Source organism: Protopterus annectens, chromosome 7.part0, assembly GCF_019279795.1.
Source record: "Protopterus annectens isolate FY-2018-M chromosome 7.part0, PAN1.0, whole genome shotgun sequence".
In the NCBI taxonomy this organism is placed as follows: Eukaryota; Metazoa; Chordata; order Ceratodontiformes; family Protopteridae; genus Protopterus; species Protopterus annectens.
Genome location: NC_056739.1, coordinates 883,809,014 through 883,836,301, shown reverse-complemented (window position 1 = coordinate 883,836,301; position 27,288 = coordinate 883,809,014). Strand labels below are relative to the sequence as shown.

General features: G+C 37.4%; 1 protein-coding gene across 1 annotated transcript in view; it reads left to right on the top strand.

Moving 5' to 3' along the window:
* Window positions 1–27,288, top strand: part of ACSBG1 (acyl-CoA synthetase bubblegum family member 1) — a 415,596-nt gene that overhangs the window by 277,933 nt on the left and 110,375 nt on the right. Inside the window, exon 9 of the mRNA XM_044077462.1 lies at window positions 13,125–13,306. Coding sequence (XP_043933397.1) covers window positions 13,125–13,306 — 182 coding nt within the window. The remainder of the gene's footprint in view (window positions 1–13,124; window positions 13,307–27,288) is intronic.

The window sequence follows — 27,288 nt, the reverse complement described above, 5'->3', positions numbered from 1 at the left end:
TCACCCCCTATCTAATCTCACCATCCCTACCAAACACACTCTCTTAACCATACATAACTCCCCTACATGTTTTTTTAATATCACTTATACACCTAGTTACCTTCTTCCTAAATATCATCGAGCAACGCACATCAAATACTCCATTCTAAATATTAGAAAATCACTCAACTACCATTGGAAACTTATACAATTCAAGAACTTTATATCACCCCACTCCTTAATAGATGGAGACATTCACCCTAATCCAGGTCCATACCCCTCCTTACTCACCACAAGCTACAACCAATATTACTCAACACCCTCCCCTGCTAACAAATCCTCAAAATCTCTCTCTATAGCCCATCTAAATATACGTAGTATCTGCAACAAAATATCTCAGGTTTATGCTCTTCTAGATATTCATCAGTTTGATATCCTCTGCTTATCAGAAACCTGGCTTAAACCCACAATAAAAGATAATGAAATCATCCCCCCAGGTTATAGCATCCTTCGAAACGACCGCACAAACAAAAAAGGCGGCGGGGTAGCAATTCTCTACAAATCAGGACTACAAATTAGTATCATAGAAACCAACCTTCCCACAAACAATAACGCAGAAGTAATTATATCAAAACTACAGCTCAACTCCAGCAAATCCATAAACATCATCTGCTCCTATATTCCCTCAGGTAACAATCAAAGTGTACTAGAGGACATATTAAACAGGCTTTCTACACACCTACCACAGGAAACCATAATCCTAGGTGACTTTAACATAGACTGGAACTCTTGTACTCACTCCAATTCACCCACCCTTATCAACCTGTATGGTTACTCACAAGCTATCAACTCCCCTACCAGAACAAATAATCATAATAATAAAAAAAGCATCCTGGATTGGATACCTACAAATAGCCCACATCAAAAATATACAACAGGAACCCTCCCAGACAACCTCAGTGACCACTCTCTAATATATATTATCAGACATAAAATAAATCTTACTATCCCAACAACCATTAGAACGACCAGACCCAAAAAAACATTTTGACCCCAACCTATTTCAAAACGATCTTAAGCACCGTAACTGGTCACCTCTTAAATTTCTCCCTATAAACGAAGCAGTTAACTACTTCAATAACACTTTCCTAACAATCCTCGACAATCATGCCCCAACCTGCTCTATACGAATCAAAACTAAACCAGCTCCATGGCTCTCAAATCATACTAGGAAACTAATCCATAACAGAAACAAATCATGGTCAAAATGGCGTTACACAAAGAATAGTTCCGAACACCAAACCTTTAGGAAACTAAGAAACATAACAAAAAAAGCAATTCTACAAGATAAAAAGAACTTCTTCATCCAATTACAGCAATCATCCCTTAAACAACCACAAAAATTTTGTGCTTCAATTAACAAACTGCTATCACTAGGCAAATCACCCATACCTAATCCATTAGGCTCCAACCCTAACCCTACACAAACAGCAAATGACTTTAACTCTTTCTTTACCACCTCTATACTAAATCTAGCTAATCATCTAACCACTGATACCTCTAAACTCTCTGATTCCAACTCCATACTTCCCCCATTATTCCACCTAGAACCTATACCTACCTCCTATATCTGTTCCCTACTCCAAAAATTAAAACCCTCTACCCCCTCAGCTGACAAACTACCTGCAGAATTCCTCCAGATAGGAGCCAAAGCTATTGCCTATCCCATCTCCTTATTAATCAATAGAACCATAAAAGAAGGCACAATACCATCTAGCTGGAAAATCTCATACATTATTCCTCTCCATAAAGGTGGCAACTCCATTGAGTTCTCCAACTTTCGCCCCATAGCCCTACTCTCGCCTCTTGCTAAAATAATGGAGAAGTGTATCCACAAACAACTACTAAACCATCTACTCCACCACAATCTCCTAGCAAACTGTCAGCACGGCTTCCGACCATTTCATAGTACCACCACAGCCTTGTTATCCTTTACTAACTGTATCAACAATAATCACAATAAAAATCACCTTTCCTCTGCTTTCTTTGTCGACCTATCAAAAGCCTTCGACATGGTTAATCACCAACTTCTCCTCCACCTACTGAAGTCCCTCTCACTTGACACTCCTGCCATGAACTGGTTTACATCCTACCTTGAAAACAGACAACAGATAGTTCTCTGGCAAAACCATCTTTCTGACCTCCTTCCTACCTCCCTAGGTGTCTCCCAAGGCTCCATATTAGGTCCTCTGCTTTTTTCCATTTTCATAAATGACCTTCATCTTTCTACCCCACTCTCTACCTGCATTCAACACACAGATGACTCCACTATCATCTGTTCAGGTACACCCCAAAACGAACTTCATACTCTTACACAAAAAGCTTTTAGCACAATAGAAGAATGGTTTTCTAACCACTGTCTTCTCCTCAACCCCAAAAAAAACAAACTTCTGCTCTTCACACCCTCCCACTTCTCCACCCCTCTACATTTCACACTCATATCCAGCAATGGTACCATCATTTCCCCAGACCCCACCACTAAACTCCTAGGTATTACTATTGATAACAAACTAAATTTTGACACACGCATAAATAATACTATTAAGACTATTAACAGAAAACTCGGATCCCTATACAGAATCAAACCTTTCCTTACTCTAGAAGCCAGAACCACAATAGCCAGAACTCACTTAATCTCTACCCTATTATACGCTTCCCCCATATTTACCAGTCTTTCCAAAAATAACCTCAACAAACTCTCTAAATCATATAACAACATAGCCAGATTTGCTGTCAGAACCTTAAACAACTAGGTTGGCTTGAACTCCCTCACCAACTACAATTTAACCAACTCACTATAGCTCACAAAGCCCTACATCAACCCAATAGCACCCCAATTCTTTTCACCCTCATAATGCCATATAAGAGCCTGAAGAATCTACGCTCCTCAAACAAATTATTGATCCTCACTACCCTATCAAAAAACTCAGCTGGTGACTCTTTATTTTCTAACTCTGTGGGTAAAATATGGAATCTTTTACCACATGACCTAACTGCTCAGACCTCTCTTCAACTATTTAAAACTAATCTAAGACTTTTCTTCACTAACCACTGGTTATGTTCTTGTACCAATCCTGATTAACTCTCTGACCTCACAGTATCAAATACTATCGTACATTTTTACTAAATAATAACCTTTATTACTAATTGGCTTATCATGCTAGTCATGACTACTATTAGCCATGACTAACTTTGAAAACTGTTTTATTTAAATGTGTTACCTAAAGGATGTAACATTCTGCTAATGTCAGTTTTCTTTATTTGTATCTCGGATTTGATCTGATTTTTTATTATTTTATATGCTTGTATGCATGTATGTATTTGTATCTATGTATGTATTCTCAAATGTTTCTTAATATGTTTCTTCATATATCTTATAAGTTTTGTGGAGCTTTTCTCCCCGGGCCTCTACTGAAAATGGATATGTATCCAGTTAGACTAGCCCGGTCAACAAATGTAAAATAAAAATAAAATAAATAAAATAACAGTGGAGCGACCAGTACTTCTGTATGGTATAGAAACCTGGGCAGTGAAAAATTACTAAAGCATTGGATAATAGCTACGCAACAAATGTACCATATCTTGACCTGGCCAAGGCCTTTGACACTACTCAGCAACATTTCTTATTGACAGAGTTGTAAATCTGATTATAAATCATCATGTTCTGCAGTGGATAGCTAACTAGTGGTCCAACAGAGTCCATGTGGTAAGAGATGCAGGTGCCACTCCTGAAAGCAAAAATATTCCCAGTAGTGTACCTCTGGGATCAGTTTTAGGCCCTTCTCAGATCTTCATACCAACAATCGCGGCATATGATTATCAAGATTTGCAGACAACTGTAAATTGGGTGTTATTCGGTCTTCCACTGAATAATAATTGCTCCAGCATGTATTAGACCATGTTGACAACTGGTGCAAGGACAGTGGTCTCAAATTAAATGTGAAAAAATCTAACATATTTCACTTGGTAAACAAAACATTTTCCCACACTGTATAAGTGACACTTGGGGATCTAGGCATTCTTGTTGATTCCTTATTGTTTCACCATAATGTCTCCGTTTCAGAAAGCATTGTTCTTCTTTCAGACAGCCTGGGAGCGCTTTCTGGTTAAGTGACTTGTTCAGTCACACATTTAGGCAATGGAGGCTGTGGGAATCAAACCCTGGACCACTGGATCATAAGAAACAGCTCATTAACAGTTTTTTTCTTTCCTTGTTCCATCTTCCTGCCCACCCTTTACTAACAATAAGGATTTCTGGGAGGAATCAATGATTACCCTTTAGGGCTGCAAATATCCATATAATATATTCTCTTTGTAATGTTTTAACATCTTCAGTGTACCTTTTTTGTCTTCCTGAACCAGATGTATTAATTTTAGGTAGACTGGTAACTGCCTTTTTAACATTTTACGTCATGAGTGCTGTTAATTGACACTCATTTTATTTTGTAGTGTTGTTAAGGATGATATTAAATAATTAGAGAGAAAATGTTTGTTACTGCTGGAAGGTCTGCACTACTAATCACTGAACAGATATTAAAAAGAGAGGCATGAAAAGGGTTATTCACAATATTATATTTATATTTAGGAACTAAAAATATTTTACTTATTAGTATTTACATTAAAGTTCATAAAAAACATTTAATTACTGGTAGAGTTTAGCTTCTGTGAATAACTGCATTTGCTGAGGGGAGTCTGGTTGACTTATGGAGCATAAGAAGACTTAGGAGAGTTTAGAAATACGAAGAGTAGGAAAGATTGTTTAGTGGGTACGTTCTGGGTAGGGGTGTGGCTCAAAGAATTGAAGGGATAGGACTGGATATGGAATATGCACAACGTTTGGGATGTTGAAGATGGAAATAAGGGGAGCTCAAGAATATTTTACTGGATATGAGATATATGATGGGAGATAAGTTGAGAAGTAATGTAAGAAAAAAAAAACTTCCCTGGAAATTATGAAAGGACAGTAATTCCCCAGAGAGGATTCAGATGTGTGAAAAGATGGAAATTTAATAAAGACAGAAGACTGTGGAAGATGTGGAGAAGCTTAGGTAAGGGAGGAGTTTAGTTGTAAGAAAAAAGGTAACCACAGATTTGTGGTAGGTAAATCCAGTAAGGTACGCAGGCTAAGGAATCATGGTGTTGCACTTGGTGGAAGAGACAGAGTAGGTAGGGTGGTTAGATTAATTAATGAAAGGGAATTTGTGCATAAAGGAGAAAAATTGTGGTAGGTAGCCAGATCAAAGGATGAATCAAAAGGGGAAACAGCGGGAATTGTAAGTAAGGAAGCGGTAATGCAGTGGGGGAGAGAGCTTTAGATGACAACTAAAGGGGGAAGAAGATGGTGCAAAGGAGATGGCTCCAAGATTGAGGGTTTACATGATTGTAAGTTGACTCTGAAGAAGGGGTACATTCAGGAGAGAAGATTTATTAGATAGTGGTCAAGGGTAAAAGCGAGACAGGAAGAAGTTTGGAAGGAGTGGAGAGAGTTGATGTTAAGAGATCCAGTTACAAGAGTTATTAAATAATAGATGGAAACAGACAATATCTGAAAAGGATGGTGACAGTACTGGGGCTTTCTTTGGAAAAGATTGCTTGAGTGTAATCAAAGGAGGTGACTAGATGGAAAGAGTGAAAGTGTGTAACTGTTCAAATAAATATCGATGAGCCAGCATAAGTGGTGATTAAACAGGATATGAGAAAAACAGTGCACTTGGGAGGGGGTTGAAGGAAAAACTGTGGTTTGTAGCCTTTTTTGAGGTGTTGCCAGAATATATTGGATATTCCCCAGTGTTTGACCAGTACAGAAGGAGACCTGAAGAATATATTGGATATTCCCCAGTGTTTGACCAGTACAGAAGGAGACCTGAGGGATATATTGGATATTCCCCAGTGTTTGACCAGTACAGAAGGAGAGCTGAGGATTTATTGACAGCAAGACCAGAAAACATGGTAGAGGTGGAGCAGCATGTAAGCTTGGGGGTGTGTGAAATAGAATATCAGTGGGGTAATGCTATATAATTAACAGTTTAGGTAAGAAAATGTGTTAGCTGTAGGTATTTTGGAGGGGGAGATGTAGTATGAGTGATGGAAACCTAAGCAAATTATTACAGGTGCTGGAATGTGCAGGGGCCAGGGTACAGGATATTACATATTCAGTAGAGATAGAGTATGTAAAGGTTGTAGGGATGTGACATTGTATGTTGTGGAGCAAGTTCAATACACTGAAATGTCATCTAGCATGGTTAATGTATGTAACAGAGATGGGGAGAGCTCTGGTTTGGTAAGCTGGTATGAAATTAATTGATAAGATTTAAGGATGGATGGAAATAAATGAAAATGGTGGTCACAAAGGCTGAAAAGAATTTGCTTGATGTGTACTGTCAGATTTTGGCCTCCAGTGTAGAAGTAGGAATCTGCAGTTGTTGGTATTGGAGCAAACAAGTTTCAAACAATTCATGTGAGAGCGTGCATGCAGGTGGAGAGTGACAGATGTATTGTATGCGACTTAGGGGTTATCTGATTATACTTGTTGGTTGGTTGAAGTAGAAAGTGCACCTAATTTGATCTTTCAGGGAATTTAACATTCTAATTTCTTCTATACTTCTTTTCTACACTCCCTTTCTCCACTTGTTTCATGTCCTCTTGAATGCCTCCATGGATTTCCCATCCACCACCTATCCCATTAGTCCTTTTTATGGTTCCTCAGCCCTCCATATGAAGAAATGCTTCGACGGATTGATCAATTAATTAATTGATCAGTGCAGTCTTTTGTCTGTGCCCCCCTTCTCAATCCATCCATTCTGTTCAGGTTTACCCCATTCACATTTCCCTAACAATATCTTGCACACCCATATCTTGATGTCCCCAACTTCTAGTCATTAGTGAGAAGAGATTCAGATTCACTATTCTTTGGTGCAACACACTCTTTCAGTGGCTTTCCTCTGGACTCCTTAAAGCAGCCTGATCTCTCTCTCTCTCTCCTTGGAAAGCCTCCAGGACAATATAAACTAGTCAAGGTGTGGTCAGGCGAGCAGCCCATTAAAGTGGTAGCTGTACTTATTTGCTTCTGTTACTGTCCCCTAAGAATACACAGCAATGTTCTGTTTTCTCTGACCTTGTAACTTTACCCTTGTTGGTCCAGTGCAGGTGCAGTAAACATTCCAAGTCCTTTTCCTGTTTGGTCACCGTCATTTCTACTGCCACACAGTGGAGTCCTCACACCAGGGATTTTGTAGACCAGATGTAGCACTTTGCATTTGTCTGCAATGAAACTTCTTTCTACTCACTTGCTCATGTATTCCAAGTCTTTTATTAGACTCCAAATATATTGCCCCCTCTACACCCATTGTTTTATTTGCTAAAAGTATGATCCTAGCCTCTTTCACCTCAGAAATTTCTGAAACAAACACACTGAAGAATACCAAACCTAGGACTGATCCTTGAAATACTCCATTTGTCATGCCCGTATCATGGCAATCTCCTTTGTTCTGCCCAACAACAATGCCACAGTAGGATTTCTCAGTCCCTCAGTCTGGGCTCTGTGTATATCCCCTGTAGTTTTCCTAGTTCCTGCTTGTGTGGGACCAAGACAATGTCCTTACTGACTTACAGGAAGGTTATTTATTAATTTATGCATTTACTTTTGTTAACAAGGAATGTTAAAAGGGGAAGAAAAGGTCCAGAAAACTAGAAAATGGAGCTGTTCATAGGTTCATACTAGGCTATCTGCCCCAGGGCATTTATAAGCCTAGCCAGAGTGTGTTTGGCTTTCGCCACCCATTTTAAATTAATTTTGCTATGCCCTTTTTTGAGGTTAGTATACTGTGCCTCTGTCTAACAGTGACACAGAAGTGATACCCGGGGTAAACCTACAATCTCCCATCCACTCATCAAGATTCCTCTTGAAGAGAGTCAATGAGGGACTCTGCCTAACCTGGACTGGGATTTTATTCCAGAGTGAAGGGAGCCTCTGGGTTATGAATCTGTCCCTCCAGCATGTCCTATTTATTTCAGTGCTGAGGTTCAAGTCTCTCAATCACGTAGCTCGATGGGATTTGGGTTTTCACGAAGAACTTCCTGGTTCAGCTGTTCCTGGGCTCTAGCGATGATCTCAATCATTGATTGGCTGAGCGGGGTTAAGAGGTCAGTCAGTTGTGAAAGCTGTCCAATCAGCTTTCTGGCATGTCCGATTTTCTCCTTACCACCCCTTCCTTCACTCTCAATGCTGGTCTCTCCTTCCATAGCCACAAAACCAATAAATCCAATAAAAAAGCGCAAAAAGTACCAAGTAAAACTAAACCAATTCCAAGGCACCCAGGAAAAAAAGTTTGCAAAAGCACAGAAAATTGGTCAAATTTCACTTAAGTGCCTCTTGGAAAAAAAAACAAAACAAAAAAAAAAACCAAAGCTCAGTTATATTATATATAAAAAAACAACATTTCCCTGAAAAAAAAAATCCTTGTTTATACATGCAATCTGTACCCTCCCCATAGACAAATTTGCATAACTGGGTGTAAACTTAAAATTAGATATAATTATTAGTCAGGTAAAATCTCAGCAAAATAAGCAGGAAATGAATGATGTACTTAAAAATATTTTTTATTATAGTAAAAAAGTATGAAAACAAATTGAGCTAATTCTTGTAAACCACTTATTAAGGCTATAACCACAAGAAAAACATATACACCAGATAAATAAGATTCTAGTACTTTTGTCCCGTAGTTGCTATTCTGCAGCAAAATTTATTTCAGAAATCCACAACAAACCTTAATTTGCACAAATGTAGATATCCCAGCTTACAATTAAAGCTTAACATAATTAAACATCGGCATTTCATTGTTTTATGAAATAAAACTGTATTACATGATGATTCTGCTCTGATGCAACATTTTGTGTGATTTTTATGAGCATTTCTGTGATGCTTGCTATTTTAAGACTCCAAGCTTCCAACCTAAGCTGCAGAAAATGTGTACACTTTTACATGATCTCACATAGACTAGTTTGGTCCTGTTTAACTCCTTCACTCCAGTGGAGCTCAGAAAGTTTGCACTGTAACTTCCAATGGGTGGAGCCTAAGCCTTTTGACAGAATCAAATCATGCAATCACATTTCAAACAAATACACGTATCTCTGGGACCATATGGATTATAAAAGAAGTATAAATGGCAAACTCTTCAGCTCAAACTATTTTATAGTGGTAGTATTTTTTAGGTTCTAGGTCTTAAATCGAATTTTATAAGTCACAGTAAACACAGTAACTATTACATTTGTAATATTTTGTAAACAACTTACAATATCTCAGCAACCATTCAAGTTACAAGCATACTATCAGCAGCATTTTATTTATCTAGCTGAGAGCTTTCATATGAGGCTAAGGAGTTCTGTCTGTGTTACTTGGTTGTTGAGATATTTAGAAAAATGTGAAAATGTTATCTGTATAAATTAATATCATAAAAACAACAATTAATATCTCTTTATTTGCACCAGACAGATGTCAGTTATTAATGCAGTTGGGTTTGCCATTGTGTACGCTTTAAGATGAAATATTTTAAAACATTGTACATAGCATGGTTTTGGAATCATTGACGCAAATATGAACAAGCAATATTTGATGCCTAGAGGTGTCAGTAGGAGTTAACTGTAGATGCACCTGGAGGCATCACTCGGATACAATGAGTTAAAGCTAGTCACATAATTCTATGTCATCATTTATGTGAATGAAAGTGTGTCATGTCCAACATAGCATTTGTTAGTACAGGTATCTTATAGCATATATATGGGCAGGTCAAAGTATGGCAATGTGAGGCTCAAAGCTTATGTGCTTATTTCCAATTTTCTCATTAAACAATGGAGTTGTGTTTAACTAGAGAGAGACATCACTGTGTTGACATACATGTCTAACCAACACAAACACACCAGATATATGTATCATGATCTAGAATGATCAGATGAAGTCCAGTTAAATGTAGTTTCATTAGAACTGAACTGCATTCATTAAAATAATTGTAATATTTTTTCCATGTTAAGCAAATTCCTCCCATTTCCCCATGGCAACAATCACTGCAACCCTGTTATGAATATAACCATCTCCAGGTTTGCAGCATCTTGAAGGTAAGTAGAGATAATACCCAGCAGCTGCCATCTGGAGGAACATGCACGTCAACACAGAATTCACAAGCCATGCACATTGTTTTCAGACAACTGATCTATTTTGTCAGGATGACATTGCATGGCATGGGTATACACAGTTGTTGACTCAGTTTTGTGCACAAAAATCCAGTTGGTAATGACAGCAGTTGTAATAGTGTAAGAATGGAAATCCCATGAGTCTTGTTTCTTGGTAAAGAAGCTATTAAGCTTGAAAATCTTTTTCACAAGACATTTATATTTCTTGTAAGATACTCCAATTAAACAGTTTGTTATTTTATTTAGAGAGGATGTACAGACCGTGGGGCTGAATAGAAAAAAATACCCCAAATATAATTTTTGATATTGCAGACAAAAAATATTTAGCCAAAAGAGATTCTGGGAACTTCATTTGTCAGTATCTTCCTAAAATCCAATGATAGATCACCCAAGCAGTATGCCACCCATTTATTTATTCTTTATTCTTATGGGCGTAAAATGAGATATATAATAAAACATAGCTAGCATTCGCAAATAGGCACATTGATTGAGCACAGCAGTCAATATATCGATTGTAAATCAAACATTATTCATAGAAAATAGTCTGACAAGGAGATCACTAAGAATAAACCAAATAAAATTGTACTATAATGACTAGTTATCCAAGTAAAACAAACCACAATAAACATAACCAATTGTTTCCCCAAAATAACATGGACATAAAAGTTACAGCAACAGAATATAAAAATGGGAAATAATCATGAGAGAGGTGATACTGATGTATGATCTGCTTTCTGTGCATTCAGTGGCAACTAAACAAGATTAGTTCCTGATCAACAAACAAAGAAAAAAAGAAAGCACATGAAACAGATAAATATATACTTAAAGTCTATAAATCACACTAAAAATGAAATGTGAATAACCAACATTCCTAACACTATAGTGTGCATATATGTGTGTGTGTGTGTGTGTGTGTGTGTGTGTGTGTGTGTGTGTGTGTGTGTGTGTGTGTGTGTGTATATATATATATATATATATATATATATATATATATATATATATATATATATATGGGTCTAGGACTATTGCACGAAGCTGCAATAGCCAAACCCAACATCAGCAAACACATTTTAACGAAAGCGCTTTTACCGAAAAAGCACTTTCGTTAAAATGTGTAAAAAGAAAAAAAAAGAAAAGAAAAAAGTGTTTATGCTGGGGGCTATGCCCCCCTGCACCCCTCACATCCCCCCTACTTTAATATTCTCACTCTGAGACCACACTACAGTGGGGAAAAGGGAATCTTCCCTTATCTGCACTGTAGTACGGCCTCCACAACAGCATACTTACGCGAAAATGCTGCTTCTGTGAACAGCATTTTCGCGTAAGTATGTTCGGCCATGAGTGCTTCGGGAAAAAGTGTGTCGGGGATTAGTATGGAACCTATATATATATATATATATATATATATATATATATATATATATACGGTTTATTATCATATTTTCAAAAATGTTTTTTACGGGAACTTATGAAAAAGGAGAGCATTTATTACTACTGTCACTGTAGATAGTTTTGATGTGTGGGAAATATTGAAGAAAAATTGGATTGTATTCCCATGTGATAATAGAATGGCTAATTTGTAAGGTAAGGGCCCATTGGTTTTATATAAGAAAGACAGATTTTTCAAGAATATTTTGGAATGGCAAAGATATGTGTGTCGTAGGAGAAAGGCATATTTAGATGTGGACATTGTGCCCATTGCCCATTTATGAATGTTACGGATACTTTAGTGGTTAATGAAATTCAAATAATTCTGAATGGACATTTTACATGTTAATCTTCCCTAGTTGGGTGTTTTGCTAGCTGCAAAAGATGTGCAGCATTTTATACTGGGAAGACAAGTAGAAAATTTAAAGAAAGAGTTTATGAACATCTTCTGGACATTAGGAAAGGGAATATAAAAAATGCCCTTGCCAAACATATTGCGTCATTTCCTGATCATTCTTTTATATTTCCTGTTTTAGAGCAGGTTGGTAGGGATCAAGGGGGCTTTGTTACTACTGAACATCTCAATAAATGTGAGTTTAAATGTCAATTGTTGTTCAGTGCAGTGAAAGCCCCAGGTATTAATGAAGCCTGCTCTTTAAATTCTTTGTTAAAATTGAAGCATTTAGATATTTGAATATGTATAGTATATTTTTTACATATTTTTTTTATAGATTTGTACATATATTTGTAGGAACAAGTTTCAGATGTTTGTATTTACTCTGCCTTGCTTTTTAAGGGATGTTCTTCATATTTCATGATGTTTAATGTGATTGGTGGAATCTGGTTTTGGAGGGGTATTTAAATGTTGACTGGGTAATGATAGTCATTCTGAAGAAGTTTCTTATTTTAAGAGAAGAAAGCTCTTAATGAATACAGTGTATTGCTGAGCAGCTGAATTGTTTTGTTGCCTGTCTAAAGTTGTACTGCGGTGGTGGTGCTGCGGTAGCGTTGTCGCCTCATAACAAGACGTTGTCCCATTCAAATCTCAGCTAGAGCATCTTCTGTGTGGAGGCATACGTGAATAGGGCATACCTTCGTTGAAGGTTGTGCATCAAGGCTGGTAACCTGGTACATAAAAATCCACTACCAATTATTAGTGGACCGGAGTTTTGCTGTGGCGACCCCTAACTGGGAAAAGCCGAAAGACACAAACAAACAGAGGGATTTTACAGTTATATGGAAACTGTGAATTATAATGTGTGAGAAGCTACGAATACAAAAGTTGCGGTAGCCAGGATAGCTGAAGGGTAATTTGTGTGTTCTATAGTATAAAACTTGAAACTTCTATCAGTGTATATTTCTAATTTGGTAAAATGTGATTGATGCTAAATGACATCAGAACTGTTTATTGTGCATGACAAATGCATCAATCAAGGGCAGCTGAAATACATTATTGTGAATGTTATTTTTAGGGAAGTCTGGTAAATACACTGAAAGACGCTCATCCTACATCACATATGGGAGTGCCAAGAGTCTGGGAAAAAATTATGGAGAAGATAAAGGAAGTTTCTGCTCATTCAAGTTTCATAAAAAGGAAAATGTTATCATGGGCCATCTCTGTTAGTCTGGACACTAAGATTGAGTTTACAGACAGGTAAATATTTATAAAGCCTTTTTCTGTATTGATTGTTGCTTACATAAAAAAATGATTGGTGGTGTTCTTGAATTCAGTAGTGCTTTAAAAATTCAGAGTTCTGTTTCAGTAGTTTAGGATAAACATTCTAACTGAAAATTAATCTCTGAATGTTTCTGAAAACACCTTGCTGATTATAAATAATACCACTAGTAATATAAACACCACTTCTATATTATGCTTAAACATTCAATTACATAAATTAAGACCAATTTCTCAGTCCAAACAATGCTTTTCAAACACACACACAAAAAATATAGACTGTACCTTAAATGAATTCAACACAGTCCTCTCACTACTTACAGCATATTGACTCAAATTTAGGACTTAGGCTTTACATTAATGCCTAGGAGATTAAGAAGCCAAACTTTCCCCTGGCTAACTCCAGCAATCAAAACATTACTGTCTTTAAGGGGCACAATGTGCAAAACACTGGAAAGAAAACCCCACTAATAAAAAAGTCAATCCACATTATGTTAAGCTAAGAAAAATACAAGAATTGCCACTAATACTGCAAAGGTTATATACTTAGGGGAAAAGCAGAAAATCCTGTCATTCTCCTCCAACAATCTCTCTTTTTTTTAAAAGAATTTAAAAACGCACCAGAGACATCATAGATGCACCTCAAACGTTCATACCTTCTTCATCCTACATTGCTCACAATTTTATCAACAAATACCCCAGCCCACTCCTAGAACTACTTTAAATTACCTTTCTGATCCCATGTATCTTTTTCCTTCCAGTCTGTTCTCAAACATTCCACTCAGATCACAGTAAAGGAAATCCAAAAAGCCTTAAATAGACTCATCCAAAAAGCAGCAGTCTCAACCTCATCTCAACCTCATCTCAACCTCATCTTTCTAAAAATTGAATCACAATTTATTGCTAAAGTTCTAACTCACATATCTTCCCTTCCACCTTCATGCATGCCACAGTAATCATACTTCCCAATTCAAACCCAGAAGATTGCATAGACTTTAGACTCACGCAAATCTTCAAACACATATCCAAAGCCACTCTAATTTCGAATCTCTTCTCCAGTCTCACCTATTTTCGAAGTGGGAATGCTCCTGTTCCCCTACTGCATAACTCCTTAATACCATCTCCCAAGCACTACAGCTTATACTTGCTTCCACAGTGCTCATCTGCTTCGGCATCTACTTTCTCTGCCTGACACGTGTTAACTCCCCCCTGAACCTACTCCCTCTCCCCTAAAAAACATTCTTTTACCTCACCTTTTCTCCCTCTTTCCAGATTTTCCTGGATTCCCAAAAAAAAAGTTTATACTTTGTAATTTTACTTTGTAAATACCAGCCACTCTATATAATCGCATATATACTTTTAAATACTCCTTAGACCATTCTATAACATTGCCTTTTCTTTTTAACTGTGTTTTTCATCATTGCATGCTACCATTTGTTCTTGAACTTTAGAACTTGTATATTCACCTATGTTTGCATTTATAACTATTGTATCATTGTTAATGTCTGTGGAGCATTTCTCCCTGGGCCTCCACTGAAAACAGGCTCTTCCAGGCCCAGTGGACTACCCCGGTCATCAAACTGAAATAAATAAATAATAAATAAACCAATATGGGTTTCTATGTGAACAAACAACATGCATTTCACAGCTGCTTCAATACAATCACTGCCCTTCTCATAGCTACAGATTCTATTTTCAACGACATGAATAAAGGACTTCTGAAAGAAAATGTATTTACAGATTTTACAAAAGCATTTGAAACCATAAATCACTGCATCCTACTTCACAAAATAGCCATATTCAGTTTGGGCTCTTTAACACATTACAGTGGTTTAAAGTTACCTGAAGAACAAGAGCTCTCCAGGTATATGACAATAGCACTACTTCTGAACTTGGCACTGTACACACTGAAGTACCATAGTGCTCCATACCAAACTCCCTGCTATTCTTACTATTCATAAATGACCTTCCACATGTCCTCCAGGACCTTAACATCGTAATAGACACAGACGACCCTTGATCTTTGAGTCCTGCAAAAGTTCCACTGATCTATAGAAAAAGCTCCAAAGCAGCTTAACCTCACTCTGTAACTGGATCCATAGTAACACGCTGTTAGTAAACACAATAAAATCCACATGCCAAAGACAAAAAGGACTCCACACTACATTAATGTCAGACAGAGAAGGTAAAAGTATACCAATTGTACTAGGACAAAGATATCTTTGATTAATTCTTGATCCTTCTTTAACCTTATCTCAACTGAGTGACATGGCTGTCAGCAAATTGCTCAACTATATATAACTTTGCTATGGGTTAACCCACTTTTTTCACATCTGAAGTCTGCCACTGACTACCAAGAAATGTGCTCATCACTGAACTGGAATGCAGACTTCCCCTACTCACGTTCCACTCTACAACCAATATGCAGAAAATCCAACAAGTTGAGCCACCAAAATATGCAGATTTGTACTCCTAGCAGACTGCCATATGCACCACTACAAGACTTCTAGCTGGCTTCAAATACATGCTTGCCAGCTCCAGAGTTATTTTCTGGGCTGTTGTCCTCCCCTACAGTCCAAACTCCCAATCAAACTCCCAACCACACCCTGAGGAATAACACTGCAAACATAATCTCCCTTATCAGACCCAGATTCAAGAACTTGATGAGAAAAAAGTCTTCTCCAACTCTGGACCCACCATTTGAAATCACTTACCATATGGAGAGAGACAGCAAAGGACATAACTGAAAGAGCACCACACTGATGAAACCATTTACACCTACGTCTACTGAGCTAAATAAAGAATAAGTTACTTATGAAAATGACATGTTTTTATACAGTTTTGAATGTAAGCATTGCTATCCCTGTTGTGGGCATTGATACATACTATCTAAGTAATGTAAAAATATATTGTGCTGAGAAAATTGAAAGAGCACCACACTGATGAATGCATGTACACTGACTTCTATGATACTGGTTAGTGATGTAAACTATCTTATGCTGCGATTCTTTTAAAATGTTTACTGCATTGGTAGATAGTAACTTTTATACCTATATCTCATCCAATTTTGGCATAGTTCATGGCAGAAAAGAATCAGATGACCACCTCACTTAAACCAAAAATGAAAATCAAAAACAACAGTAAAAAAAATGTTGCAGTTTTAATAATAGATTAAGTGCTTTTGTCTTATACAAGGATTTAATACTTCATAAGAATCTAAGCCCACTAGTTTGCATCATCATAAATATCTCAAAATGAATCACATGCCATGTAACTAGTTATCAAATTGCAACAAATAAATAAAACCTTCAGCAAATGTTTCCATTAAGAAGTATAGAATGACTATGCTTTGTGCTTTATTACAGACATAATTTTACTTATTCCAAACTTCTGCTTTAATGAATAACCTTTTATTTAGGCTAATGCATTTAAATAAATGTAATTCAACATTAAGAAACTGAATAAAATATGCAGGTTCTGAACTTTAGTCATTCTTATATGCAGGCACTCCCCCATGCAGATGGCTTTACCTCCTGTCCACCATTACACCATTACTTAATGTAACTTACTTCAAGGTCACAAAACCTCAGGTGAGTTCAGAAGCCCACCTATGGGGAACAGTTTTCACAACTAGACTAATTTAATTGGCAATCTCTGAAAGGCACTCTAATCAGGTAACTAAATACTGAGTTTGATTTTCCAGTTCCGTTTCCTCTTCCCCACACATGTACAAGTACTGCAGAAGCATGACACTCAATTAACTGATTATGTTCAAGTATAAAACATAGAGACTATGCAGTAGTTGGTCATTCATGCTTCTGTATTTTTTTTCAAAAATCACATTTTAGGCAATGTTTTAGAAATTCTCAAAGATTCAGAAAAAAGAAAACACCACTGTCAGGAAGATCTGAGCCTAAAACTGTCTGCTTAGGTGAAGTAGAAAAAATTGATATAGAGACTTGGTAGGTGAAGTGAGGAAAGACCTCTTTATCAACTAATTTGCATTTCTCTGAATCACCCTTTACTACCACCAGTACAAATCAGCACTGCCCTGCAGTAGTCAACACTGGCAGTACATGCATCGCATTGAAACAGGCACCCTCACTTCACAAGTCCTCACACAATGGATACTGTGAGGTGTGCATCACTGGCAAACCTCATGTTAACTTTTTTGAATCCAGCCCATTGTGTTATCAGGCACTGTAGTGCATACAAGTTTTGCTATTTTGTTTCATGAACTAAAGCTGACTTATTTAAAAAATAATAAAGCCGTGTCATTTGGTAAAATAAACTCAGACTTCAGAGGACATTTAGAAATAGCTATTTATGATTATGATTTAGATTGTGAATATAGCAAGAAAGCCTAAATGACTCCAAGTAGTGATACAAGCATAGATAGTTTAACAGGTTACCTGCTGCTACAATGTAACACACGTGATGAAAAGTACTTTTATAGCTATAATCATAGTGTACATTCTTCAGAATTTTGTTTCAGAAGAATTATAAGAAATGTTTTGGGCATTTATATGAAGTAGAATGAATATAACAATCTGAATATATAAGAATATTATGACTTTAAAAAATATAAAATATGAAATACATTTTATTAAACATTCTGACAAAAGTGAGAGTTTAGTAATTCTGAATATATCCCAGTATGAAAATGTACACTGTACAATATTAAATCATGTTGATTGTTACAGTTATGTGGATAAAGGTCCTGATTTATTTATTTTAAACACCTTTATTGAATTATTACTTGTGATATAGGCAAACTTACATTTATATGTAATCAAACCATGTTAACAAGTTCACATTTACAAACATTATACATCACATATATTGTTATAGATCATATAAACAAAGTAATATTACATAAATTGTTTAGTACCTGCCTTTTCTTAAACATTGTTCCTCCTCCTAAACATTTTTTGAGTGTATTATTCCCAGAATTTCCATTTTTTTTTCTATGTAATTTACTCCTACCCTTTTCAAAGGATCACACTTCTTGTTCTTTTATCTCTGTTACAATATTCACTACAAGAATAGTTGGTTTAGAGTTTGATTTCCATTTAACTAGTCATTTCTTTCATAGTAGTCACTAGAATTAAACTTAACAAGGCCCTGCTATGTCTAGACAATTCAGATCCTGTATCCCAGCTCAAAAAAAATAATTTCCTTAGTTACACTCATTTACTCACCCAGTATTCCTGACAAAGTACTCTACAGGAAATTTTTAAAGTGTGCCAAGTTGTTATACTCCCAAGAATGTATGCTCCCAGGTACATCTTTCTTCCTCCTTCCCCCTCTAACATTTGCCATCTACCTGAGGAAAAGTTCTTTGGAGTCTGCTTGGGGTATAAAAGTATCTATAGAAACACTCCCAAGCAGAAATCCTAAATCTTCTAGATTTTGTTGCATATTTGGGAGCTGTACAGAAGAAGGAAAAAAACAGACACCTGTTTACTTTAGTAAATTTGTCACATACAAGAAAAAAATATCCTTATCCTGTTCTGCATCCAAAAATGACTTTGATCCTCCAGGAAAAATATTCAGAAGACAGTTGGATACAGTAGCTTGAATCTCAGACCAGCCTCTTGATATTCCCTGTTTGCTGGAATTAATTTGTTTCTCTTCTGCCTGGGATTCAGTGAATAGTCGTTTTCCACAAACACTCTACTGTATTCAATTTTTATTACTAAACAAATTGGTGTCTGTTCCAATTCCAACTTTTAATACTTTGCCTTTTGCCATAGTTTTGTCAGAATCAACTTTTTCTGCTCTTAGGTTTGTATCTTTACTAATAAATGTCTTGCTTTCTCATGGTCAGATTTGGCACATACATATAATGTACCCTTTCAATTAACAGTTCCTACTGTGGAATACCAGTTCAGTTGATTATTTGTGCTTTCATAAATTTAACACAGGGCATTCCTTCTAGTTTCTCTGGTACAGCAGAAAATCTCAGGTTTTCCCTATGTGCTCTGTCCTCTAATTTCACCATTTTTTGAAAGATATCTCTTCTTGAGCAGTCTCATACTCAGCCAGCCTTTTCTTCATTTCAACCTCTGACGTTTGCAGTTTTATCAGCTCATCTGAATATCTGTTTAAAACACCTTCCATTTTTCCAGCCTTTTGTTATTTGAGTTGATATACTCCTTCACTTTTTTGTTTGTTTTAATCATCTCTGAGCATGTTTGACTTATTATTTTTTCCTCTAGATTACTGGAAATCATGTCTTGCACAAAAGCTGGACCTTGAACTACTTTTTGTTAAACATTTGCAGGGTTCTTCCTGTTCATTGTTTTCTATTCACCTATTCTAGCTGATTTTCTTTCAGACTGTCTTAGTTTCTTCTTTGCTGGCATCTAGGCGAGATACGTACTACTCAGTAAATAAATTGTACTGGCTGTTATTTTTCAGTTTCTGTTTTCACACTGGGACAGCTGAAGTTAAGCTGTTGATCAGTGTGTAGCCATCTTGGAAGTCCTCAGACGTCCTGATTTATTAATCTGTTTAGCGTATTTATGTGTTTGCATAGGTGGAATGGAAGGGTACTTTTCAACCACATGCTTTTTACGAAAAAAAAATGAAATGTATTGTAATAATCAGAATAAAATACAATAGTCTAGCAAGTGTGTTAAAAAGTAGCTCAAAAAAAACAAAAGAGCATAGTGTATATAATAAACACAATTAATACTAATGAATAATTTCATTATTGTTGTTGAAGGCTAGGAATGAGATATTTTCTTAGGTGGGAAATTAATAAAAGGATTTTGGTTAATAACATATTGATACTTTCAGTTTATATTCCATTAAAGATTTCTGAATGTGAGTTATATGAATTGTTACTGAGATTTAGGCAAGAATCAAAATAGCACACAGCAGCAGTGAATCAATCAATAAGTTTGTTTATTTGGGATACTGTGTATATTTTTACAGAAAATTCAGCATATTAAAATGCTACTATTTAAGGATTTTAGCGGATGACAAAAATGTGTGTGTCTCAATAATAAATTATATCAGAGTATTGAAACTGCAAGGTAAATTGCAGGCTGAAACTCAGGGATAACCAACACTTGTAATAAGATTACATTATAGTTCATTAAAATACACCAAGTTTACAGAATGACCATTCAAGCACCACGTGTATAATCTTAAATGAATTTTGCAATAATAATATGGCTGCACTTTGAACATCCAGTACACAAACCAAGATGTCATTTGTATTTTCATAGGGTCTGCTTGCAAAATGTGTAACTCTAAATAAGTTACTTATAATACAAAATATTCCCTTGCTGCTCTGAAGGCATCAAAAATGAAACATGATAAAAGAAAAAAATGTTAGTCTAAGAAAAAACTCTTTGATCACAGTAGAAGTGGTTACATAATTCAGTGAACATATAGAATATTACAAAAAATTGTTGGTACATTCTAAATATGCTGTTATACATAAGTATATACCACACAACTCAATGAACTTACAATAATGAAATTGTTCGGGTGCAACTACTTTCACCTGTTTGCAACAATGGAAGATTTCTTTGACTTATCCTATGCTTCTAGATATCTGGCTTAGGCTTTCTGGGTAACATGCAGATTCATATTTCTGAGAAATTACTTAAAACGATGTAACCAAACATTTTTCAGGACTTTGGGATGGCTTTAATCTATGTCACATGCTCAACTTCTGCTAGTGGTAATTAAATGGGTTCTTCAAAAGTATATATTGTGTTCATTCTGCTATTAAACGATTACCATTACAGTCTTCCCAAACAAACCATTATAAAAATCTCTCTTACTGTATCTTTAATGAAGAGAAAAGTAAGTATTGGTTTCTGTTCCCGTAAACCATCAGAGGAATATATCCTGGCACTATCAGCAAAGTATTTATTGTAATATTGGCTTCTCTTCTTTCTTTTTCTCATAGTTGTGGCAGTATAAGTCATTAGCCAATTCAGTTTTGAATTACATTAATATTTCTATCCTAAATAAAGTTTGCTGTAGGGCATTGCCCTAAAAAGATCCTAACAGGCTTTTTTTTGAGAATTACTGTAAATAATTAACAGTCAAAACATAGAAAGCTTAAGAACAGATAGAAGCTGTAGTTTAATATCTAATACTAAACATACTATGTAATGGATGCATGCTGGCAGCAAGTGTTGATGTAATAGAACCTATGAACTTGTGCTTGTCATCCTTTGGAAATAAGTGTGCTGCTTAAGTACATGTGGCATATATGGAATATGAAATCATCAAAGATTTTAAGCATCTCACTGCAATTTTAACATACAGGTAAGCTGCACATTGACTCCATTAAAAAAAATGTTAGCTTCCTATATGTACTTAAATCCTAACTTCCAATATAAATCATAAGTGTCAAATGGCAGGGGGGGTGATAGCATTGTCATAATTAAAATCTTTTATGATTATGCTTTATTGCATTTCTAGCCTTTGTAGCCTCTAGTTGTGTCATTTGCCATCTGTCTTTCTAGACCATGGCAGTACCCCTTAAATATTTTCATTAAGCCAAAGACACTGTTACTGACAGAAGTCCTTCAAGACTCAAAATGGCATGCTTTCTTTTGCCTCTGTCCAGTAATAGCAGCTGACTATTATTTCTTGCTTAACTCTAACAACTTGGTCTTTAAGAGGGAATATGTTTATGGACACCTGAATTTAGATTGCTATGCAGGGTAATGAGCAATTATTTTTGCTAGCCTTTATTTGAGTAATAGACAAAAATATGAATGTTTATCCTACAGACCTAAAGTACACTAATATCCACTACCCTGTCACACTTACAGGAACATAGGAAGTTACTAGGCTAATGGCCCTAGGGCCCTTCCAAGCCTAGCCAGGTTCTACCCTTATTTCCATGATCAGCGCCTATTGCCCCTGTCCAAAAGGGATACAGGTGGAACCCCCAGGGTGAATTTACGGTTATCCATCCAATCATCCAGATTGCATTTGAAGAGGGCCAGTGAGGTGCTCTGTTTGACATGAAGTGGGAGTCTGTTTCAAAGGTGTGGTAACCTCTGGGAGACAAATCTGTCCCTCCAGCACGTTCTGTTCATGTCACATACCAGGTTAAGGTCTGTAGAGGGAGTAACCCGTGTACCATTTGACTTGCGGATATGCAGCATTTCCAATAAAGCAGGGTCAGAGATTGCCATATATGCAAGGCAGCGATCACTTCTGAGTAGTCAGTATGAAACAGAAAAAAAAATGACAGTGATTTCAGATGATGCACATAGGACAGATGCTGAAGACCTTGAATTTTCCTTGTGAGGAACCGTTGTGGTCTCTCCAATCACTGCAGGTGCTTGGAAATGTACATACCAAAAGGGGCATTGTACTCAATTATCGACCTGATGAGGGAAGAGTACAGGGAGGTTATAACTTCTTTTTTTCTGGAGGCAATGCCCTTACTTATGAGATGAGCAATATAGAATGGCCTTCTTGCCACTGTGGAGACATGGTGGTCAATGGTAAGGTTGCTGTCAACCTGTGTGCCCAGGTCTCTCACCACTGAGTGCATACTTAGGGTGTTGTTATTGATGTGCTAGTTAGCAGGAACATCGCTCTTACCGAAAGGGATAATAATACATTTTTTGCATTCAGTTTAAGGCCATGACTTTGGCACCAGTCATTTGTTTGTGTAAGACCATCTTGTAGAATGTTGACGTCATTTGGAGATTCTATGACTGCTCACAGTTTGGAGTCATCAGCAAACTTTTTCAGCTACAGGCCTTTAGTTTTTGCTTGTACTTCAGAAAAATAGATTCCAAACAGCAAAGGTCCCAAGACTGATCCCTGTGGAACACCACTGCTTACAGGTCTGATGTTGGAGGTGGATTCCCCTATTTTGACTATATCTTTTCTATCAGTGAGCCAGTTAGTGACCCATCTAACAAGAGTTGATACCTAGCTGAGTGAGTTTGTCAATGATGCCTGAGTGGAGGGTAGTGTCAAAAGCCTTAGCTAGGTCTAGGTAGGCTGTATGCACAGATTTCCAGGGCCTTAGTGACTGCCTTGAAGAAGTCCACCAGGTTTAACAGGCATGATCTCCCTTTGACAAATGCAGATGAGTAGGGTCAAGTGTTGGGAGAATACCTATATCTTTGTTGTTAAGGTCCATGATGATTTGCTCCATGGCCTTGCAGATAAGGCTAGTCAAGTTAATAGGTCTATAGTTCCCGAGATCAGTAGAAGCACCACCTTTGTTTAAGGGAATAATGGTGGCCGTTTTCCATTCATTTGGGATGAAGCCAGTGCTTAGACTATGACTGAAAAGAGTACCCGGTGGTGTTGCAAATTCTGTATGAGCCCATGTAGGATGCAGCCTGGGATGTTATCAGGTCCCATAGATACCGTGTTTTTGACCTTTGAGAGGGCGTTTATAACCTACTCTTTAGAGATACAAGATAGGGGACAGGTGGTAGGGATGTCATGGGGTACGTGTGGATGGGATAGGGGAATGAAGTTTTCACAGAACCTGTCGGCCAACAGGTTAGCTATGTCCACAGGCTCAGTATATGTGGTATCATTAACTACCAGTTTGGCACAAATGTCAGCCTTTCCTTTTAGGTTATGGATGCAACAAGAGAACGCCTTATGGTTGTCCTTAGTTGAGGAATCTAATTTGGATTTGTAGTTTGTTTTGAAGGACTTCACAGGAAGACTTATTTGCTTGTTTAAGCTGAGGAGGGAGTTTTTCCAGTTTAGAGTTTGCACCCTCTTACTCTTAGGCAGCAATTTTGTCCTCTTATTGTAAATCCTGTCAATGGAAGTTGTCCACCAGACTGGATTGCTTATCCTTGAGGAGCTTGTTTTGATCTTATTGGGTATGGCTGAGACAATGCAGTTATACAGCTGTTTGTAAAAATCACTGGTGTAGAACTTGGCATAGCTGCTAGTTCCATCTGAGGAGGGAGGTTCAGTGAAGCTATTTATACTATCCCATAAGAGGCTATAATCTTCTTTGGGGAAGTTTTTTAGTTCAGTTGCTGCTGGAGGCGGGGGGGGGTGGTACTTCAAATGAGACTGATTTGTGGTCAGATCTCACCAGGGAAGACCTCACAGTGGGGGTGCTATAGTGGTCCCCCATATTGGTAAGCACCAGATCCAGGATGTTGGCTCTCCTTGTGGGGTGTCAACCAGCTGGTCCAGGGCATCAGAGTTAATGAATTTGAGGAACCTTTGGGCAAGTGAATTTGAGCACGAGTAATTTACCCAGTCAATAGATGAGTAGTTAAAGTTGCCTAAAACCATGGTGTTTGGATGTATCTTGATAGACTCAAGTAGATCCAGATAGGCAGAGTGGGTGTTCTGTAGCTGGCAATGACTTGAATATGTGTCCTACCAACAGTTAATTGCACCTGACATATCTGAAAGGAATCATACTATTTAACCAATCTGAAGGTGTATTTATCTTTAATGAATATTGATACACAGCCTCCTTTAGTTTTCACACCTTCAGTTTGTGATCTGAATGTGTAGAAGGAGGTGTAACCCAGTATGGCTGACGTGCTCTCCATAGTCTTGAACCAGGTCTCTGTGATTGCACAAATGTCTGCATCTTCCAAGGTGAGGACTGCTTCCAGTGAGTGCAGTTTCATGTAAAGACTCCTAGCATTTAGCAGTAAAACCTTGAGTTTGTTTTTAGATGGAGTTTTTATGTCGTGAATGTTGTCCTTGATACACTGCCTAAAAAAGGCACTATAGGACTGGCAAGAGCCTTAGCCAGTAACCAAAATACCAGGGGTGACAGATGAAGACCATCTCTGGCAAAGCATCGAGGTTGATCGCTCATGCCATCCCAGGCTGACAGATACTGGATCCCCTTAGAATGACACCAGAAACTAAGCCAGTTATTGAAGTCTATCATTTCCTGCTTGTACTGAGGCATCATCCTAGGTGAAGGTAAAATGTTGCTTAAGGCTACGGACATACCTGCCTGAGAACTCAGTCACGTCTCTCTTCATATAGTCCAGAGATGTACGTCTCTTGAGTGCATGTGTGATATGGTGGATCCTGGCACCTGACAGACAGCTGACCATGACCTTTTCTTTATGTAGCCGGTGAGAGAGACATCTGTGTGTCTCATGATGGAATCACCTATGACTAATATGTTTGTTTCTGTGTTTTGCCTTAAGGGCTTGACAAGTGAGACACTGGTGCATGAGTAATTATGTGTATTGTGTTCTGAAGAGAAAGTATTATGTATAGCATGCTTGTATTTAGGAGGTCTCTGGTGTTTAGGTATGTTTCTGGCCTCCACATATGTAGGTATGTGTGATGTGGGTTTGGGTGGAGTAGGTCGTGAGGTGTGCATGCTGACAACCTGCTAATTGTCATATGTACTGACTGGTATGTGAGAGAGCATGGAGTCAAGGTTCTTAATATAGCTGCATCTCTTACATGTTGAGTTTGTGTAGACTAGGGGTAGAGGGTTGTTGGTGAACATGAGGTAGTTGCTACACTGCCTCAGGATGACCATATTGACCAAGCTGGCTGGAGAAACTGTGGGAAATTGTCCATCCATACTGTTAGGTAAATTTATATGGTCAGGAAAAGAGGTTGCACTTAGGAATGACTAGTGGATCAGAGGTGTGTTAGTACCTCTGAAGCTAGGCTTAGTTTTCCACCTGACAGTAGAGCAGGGCCACAAAAAAACTCTGGAGGACCACAAGCAAAGTGCTAAGGGAAAATTTAACAAGCAAAACTTTTGTGTCTGTTATCATCAGTGGTAACCACCGCAATGCAGCAGTACACTATGGTGCACCACACACAAACAAGCACAAACGCAGGGCTTAAATAAAACAAGAAATAACTCTTTTAACTCAAACTTTCCAGTAAGGACTCTGCCTGAGATCTAGTCCAATCACCCTCGATTAGATGGGACCCAGACAGTACTCTCCTCCCACAAGGGTGCAGAAGGGCCTTCACTAACAAAGATGGCTTGAATTTGATGCTCAGAAGTTACAAAGGAGCCCCAGAAATGGCAAATCTGGAACTGGGCCATGCTACACCTGAACTAGTACAGTATACAGTAAAATGTGGCAAAAAACAGTTCAGACAATTCACACAGGCAGTAGAATGCAAATACAAATTAAAAGTGCAATATAAGAGCAAAAACAGGCACTTATAGTTAGTTGGAAGCAATGGATGCCTTCGATCTTTCAGTATCTCAGTGATGAGCTGGTTTTAGTGCTCAAGTGATACCAAACAATCTAAATTCAGCAAGACTGAATCTGGCCTATACTATAAAATGCAGAAGTACTAGAAATTCAAAGTGCATAAAATCACAGTCACAACAGCAAAAATAGTTTCAATAAAGCAGCAATTAACCCACAATTCCCTTCTTAGAAGGGTGTTAGCCACACTCTCCCACCACAAGAGTCTAAACCACAAACCTTCCTAATGTAAAATAATTGTGTTTGGAGCCCAAGTGCTTAAGTCAGAACTAAGACACTTCAGAATAACAGACACAATAGGCCTTAAATCAGCAATTTCCAGATTAAAAGGGTGTAGGCTATCATCTCCTGCCACAAGAGTTTAGACCACAAATATTTCTAATGTAAAGTAAATGGTTTGGAACCCAAGTGCTTAAACCAGAATAAAGACACTTAGAATAACAGGTACAATAAGCCTTCACCAGCAATTCCTAGCTTAGAAGGGCATAGGCCACATTCTCCTGCCACAAGAGTCTAGACCACAACTCTCCTAGTGTAGAATAACTGGCTTGGTGCCTAAGTGCTTAAACCAGTACAAAGATACTTTCAGAATAACAGACACAATGAACCTTCAACCAGCAATTCCCAGCTTAGAAGGGTGTAGGCCATCCTCTCTTATGGTGTGCATGTCCAGTTTTACTGCATCTAATATTTATTACGCCACAAATGAAATGTAGCATATGGCCACCTTCTCCATAATGGTACACATGCCCAGTTCCCCCA